The 4,591-nt window shown below is 43.3% G+C and overlaps 1 protein-coding gene across 1 annotated transcript; it reads right to left on the reverse strand.

The window, feature by feature from the left end:
* Positions 1 to 616: 616 nt before the first annotated feature.
* aicda (activation-induced cytidine deaminase) lies at positions 617 to 3,501 on the reverse strand. Its single transcript, XM_052065276.1, has 4 exons — positions 1,632 to 3,501; positions 1,114 to 1,396; positions 878 to 993; positions 617 to 821 (listed from the first exon to the last, which is right to left on the reverse strand). The coding sequence occupies exons 1-4, from the start codon at positions 1,827 to 1,829 to the stop codon at positions 774 to 776; spliced, it is 645 nt and encodes a 214-aa protein (XP_051921236.1). The 5' UTR covers positions 1,830 to 3,501; the 3' UTR covers positions 617 to 773.
* Positions 3,502 to 4,591: the final 1,090 nt, after the last annotated feature.

Below are 4,591 nucleotides of genomic sequence, written 5' to 3' on the forward strand. Positions count from 1 at the left end.
TCAAACCGTGGCCGTAATATATCAAGTACGAGCGCATCTTATTTTCCTTCTTTCTAAGGCGCATTTGTGCGATGACATGGCAAATGTGGGATGCTGCGGGCGTTGTTTGTGTGTGCTTGTCTTTAACCGTTAACACTCTCATCGAGACTTTTGTACTCGGCTTTTACTGAACGATTTTTGTGCGCCACCTAAGACATGCGTTACGGTTTTATCAATACGCAGTGATTGGTGCCTTCGCTCTGCAGACTGCAGAGGTAGATGGTTAAAATGTTATCCGGTCTGGAGACCACAAAAAGGCACAGAAGATATTTTGCATCGAGTCAAATGTTTTTATATTGTGGTCCGTAAGGGCCGAGTGTGATAATAATGGCATATTCAAAACAATTGAGCACAACAAAAATCCAATGCTATCTTCTTTTTAACCTAAATCAAAATAAAAAGTCCAATACAACAAATTATTATAAAGACACAACAGGACCTATTTCTGTCCACGCATGAATGGTGTTTCTTTTATTGACTTTAGATCTACTCGGCCATTTCACTTGGTGTTGATGATTTAGCAGAGCAACGTAAAAGTGCGACTCTCATTATTTACTCATCTATCACAACCCAAAAGTAACAGGGTAGATCATTTATTTAGTCTGGCCACGCTGCACAGACACAACAAACAAGCAAGCAATGTTCTTTCAAGCCTTGCTACAACGAAAGCAGTTTTTGTTCCTTTGGCAGTCTCGAGCCAGCAATCGTAGCGAGGGGCCACCGCAGATAACGTTTCACAATCCAAGAAGCTTGAAGGCATCTCTTAAATCCATCTCACAGGGCTGAAAAAGACATGTTTGAATTGAATCCTTTCCAAATTGTTCATTTGCTGCCGTACCTGCAGGATGCGATTGAGTTTCCTGGACAGTCTGACAGAATTCTGATGAAGGTCATCCCAAGCCTTGAAGTGGCTTTTCTTGCGATCCACAAAGGTCTGCCAGCAGTAATAGTAGTCTAAGGACAAAGGAGCAAAAAGCATCAGTACATTCGGCTTCAAAGGTCAAAAGAAAAGAATATTACAAATAAATCGGTCAAATGATTGTGTCCACTGTATGTGATTCAATTTGAAAGTACCTTTGTAGCTCATGACTGTGACTTGCACTCCCGCTTCCTGTAACAGTCGCAGGCCCTCTCTCTCGTGGCTGTCCTCCATGTCACAGAAGTAGAGGCGGGCCACAAAGATCCTGAGCCGAAGGTTGGGCATCCGGCTCAGGAACTGGGACAGAGCGACGGAGCACTTTGCGCAGGGAGACCAGGAGCAGAACCAAGTGATGGAGTAGCTGAGTCTCCTCTGGCCCGCCTCTCCGCTACCCCAGACTCCGGGGCACAGGACTCCCAGGTAACGTAAAAACAGCAACTACAAGTCGATGCAAAAAAATGCGAAGATGAGAATGGAAAACAAAAGTCCACACACCCCTGCACAAACAAACAAATAAATAAATAAATAATAAATAAATTGGAATACAGTATTTTTGTGTTTTTTCAACTTTTGTTGCGTTCCACGATGCCTTTATATCGTAACGCAGGAACCCATTTGACATCATCGGAATATTTATTCTGAATTTAGAACAACTTGAGACTTCCATCCTCACCTCTACGTGGCAGCCGTTTCGATTACGCAGGTGTCCAAAGTCAAAGGTCAAGGTGTTTGGCCCCACTCGCCTCTTCACCACAAAGCACAGGTAGGTTTCGTTGCGGCCCTTTGCCCAGCGCATGTTCTTGTAGTGGTAGATGAACTTTTTGGGGGGCAAAAACATACTGGCGCAAAAAGGGGGGGGGGACATCCACATCAGCGTTCAGTCCAGTATACAAGTTGGATAAAGTTCAGTTGATTGATATTTACGCAGCGCTCGGTGGCCTAATTATAACTTCCCTTTTTTTTTTTTTTGGAACTCTGCCACAAAGTTATAAATCGGCAAAGTACTTTTCCCCCAATTCCATAAACAACTCAATGCGTCAATGAAATGCACGTCCATCAATAAAACTCATCTGCACATTATTATTATTAATTTTCATTTTGTGTGTGAAAAACTTGCGGTGAACCAAAAGCAAGTAACGGCCGGTAAGAAGGTGTCCCTTTCACTCGTTTCGTTGAAAGCGGGTCGTCATGACTCACTAAGACCGAAACCTCGACAGGTTCAAGGTCGTTTTGAACAGTCTGAAAATGAAGCGTCACCCTCCGGGGGATCAGCTTAGTAGACTCGATTGTGACCGAATTACAACAACCAATGCACAAAAATGAAATGGAAAAATATTGAATAGAATCAACGGGTTGGATCCAAATGTTAAAAGGCAGGGTGGATGCAAAGAAGAAGATGAAAACGTTTGTTTTGCTCACCTGTCGAGTTTTGTAATCATTTTGAAAGACGCGCTTTGTCTATCGGTGGGGTGTGGGCTTCCAATGAAAGTGAGTGACAGAGATCGAAAGTGTGTGTGTGTGTGTGTGTGTGTGCATATACACAGTACGTGTTTGTGCGCATTTTGCAGGAGGGAACTGAGAACCTGCATCTCATCATAAACATCCTGCATCCAACACACACACAGCTTCTGGTTGGACAGAAAGTTTATTATTATTTTTTTTTTAATGTTCAATTTTAGGGGCGTGACACTCTGATGATGGATTGTCGATGACATAAAAAAAAAAACAAATCACGACGCTTCATCAGCTGCACGTGTGCATCTATGAAAGTGCATATTTTCCTGAACGTGATTATGCAATATATCTGTAGCTATACACACACACACACACACACACTTTAGAATGAAAAACTTGTGAGGACTGGCCTAAGTGTCCTCACTTGTCAAAAATGTCCTCACTACGTTGGTCTTATAATCACAGTGGTCCTCACAAGAATAGTCATACAAACACACACACACACACACACACTTTAGAATGAAAAACTTGTGAGGACTGGCCTAAATGTCCTCACTTGTCAAAAATGTCCTCACTACGTTGGTCTTGTAATCACAGTGGTCCTCACAAGAATAGTCATACAAACACACACACACACACTTTAGAATGAAAAACTTGTGAGGACTGGCCTAAATGTCCTCACTTGTCAAAAATGTCCCCACTACGTTGGTCTTATAACCACAGTGGTCCTCACAAGAAGAGTCATACAAACACACACACATACACACACTTTAGAATGAAAAACTTGTGAGGACTGGCCTAAATGTCCTCACTTGTCAAAAATGTCCTCACTACGTTGGTCTTGTAATCACAGTGGTCCTCACAAGAATAGTCATACAAACACACACACACACACTTTAGAATGAAAAACTTGTGAGGACTGGCCTAAATGTCCTCACTTGTCAAAAATGTCCCCACTACGTTGGTCTTATAACCACAGTGGTCCTCACAAGAAGAGTCATACAAACACACACACATACACACACTTTAGAATGAAAAACTTGTGAGGACTGGCCTAAATGTCCTCACTTGTCAAAAATGTCCTCACTACGTTGGTCTTGTAATCACAGTGGTCCTCACAAGAATAATCATACAAACACACACACACACACACACACACACTTTAGAATGAAAAACTTGTGAGGACTGGCCTAAATGTCCTCACTTGTCAAAAATGTCCTCACTACATTGGTCTTATAATCACAGTGGTCCTCACAAGAATAGTCATACAAACACACACACACACACACACTTTAGAATGAAAAACTTGTGAGGACTGGCCTAAATGTCCTCACTTGTCAAAAATGTCCTCACTACGTTGGTCTTGTAATCACAGTGGTCCTCACAAGAATAATCATACAAACACACACACACACACACTTTAGAATGAAAAACTTGTGAGGACTGGCCTAAATGTCCTCACTTGTCAAAAATGTCCTCACTACGTTGGTCTTATAATCACAGTGGTCCTCACAAGAATAGTCATACAAACACACACATACACACACACACACATATATATATATCTAAATATATACTTCTTGTGATGCGTTGAAAAAAGAAACTTCTCCCCGCTCGGCCTGAAATGCACCTCGAAGCTTACGAAACTGCTTCGAATGAGATAGCCTCCTTTTAGCTGCGGGATGCTATTTTTGTCACATGTCCTACTCATTTTTGTGGCTTTGGTGTTCCTGAAGTGTTGTTAGTCAGCAAAATGGACCAAACCATCGGGACCTCTGACTGTTAGAGCTGCACGGGCAGACAAACCCAACGCGCCTTTACGAAATCAAAACAAGAAAAAGAGCCTTCCCCCAAGTGGTCAACCCCTAAATTGTCTCCGAGGTGGGCATCGGTCCTTTTGTTCATTTGGAACCAAAAGTGGGGTCTCCTTTGAGCGCCACACACTTTTCCCCGGGCCCACATGCAACCACAATTTGGTAAAACCAAGAAGCATGCCCAGACCTCAGAGGACTGGCACGTACAGTTAGCACCTCGCCCCGCCATCTGGGTTTTTCCAAACCGTCAACTGTGGCATGGTCGCCGCTCGCCAAATCAGGGTGTGTCCTCGTCAGCGCCGGTGCTCCGTCTGTCTTGTTTTTGCTCCGGCCCCGCGACGACGGCCCCTCGCACTTCTCGTGC

The sequence above is a fragment of the Hippocampus zosterae genome, chromosome 5 (genome assembly GCF_025434085.1).
Source record: "Hippocampus zosterae strain Florida chromosome 5, ASM2543408v3, whole genome shotgun sequence".
NCBI classification, from domain to species: Eukaryota; Metazoa; Chordata; class Actinopteri; order Syngnathiformes; family Syngnathidae; genus Hippocampus; species Hippocampus zosterae.

Bases quoted from the DNA above. Each gene is read 5' to 3' on its own strand.
- aicda (XM_052065276.1), bottom strand. From the start codon at position 1,829: ATGTGGATGTCCCCCCCCCCTTTTTGCGCCAGTATGTTTTTGCCCCCC. The intron at 994-1,113 runs GTACTTTCAAAT...CTTTGTCCTTAG, and splicing joins CACAGTCATGAGCTACAAAG to ACTACTATTACTGCTGGCAG. The intron at 822-877 runs GTACGGCAGCAA...TGTCTTTTTCAG, and splicing joins AACTCAATCGCATCCTGCAG to CCCTGTGAGATGGATTTAAG.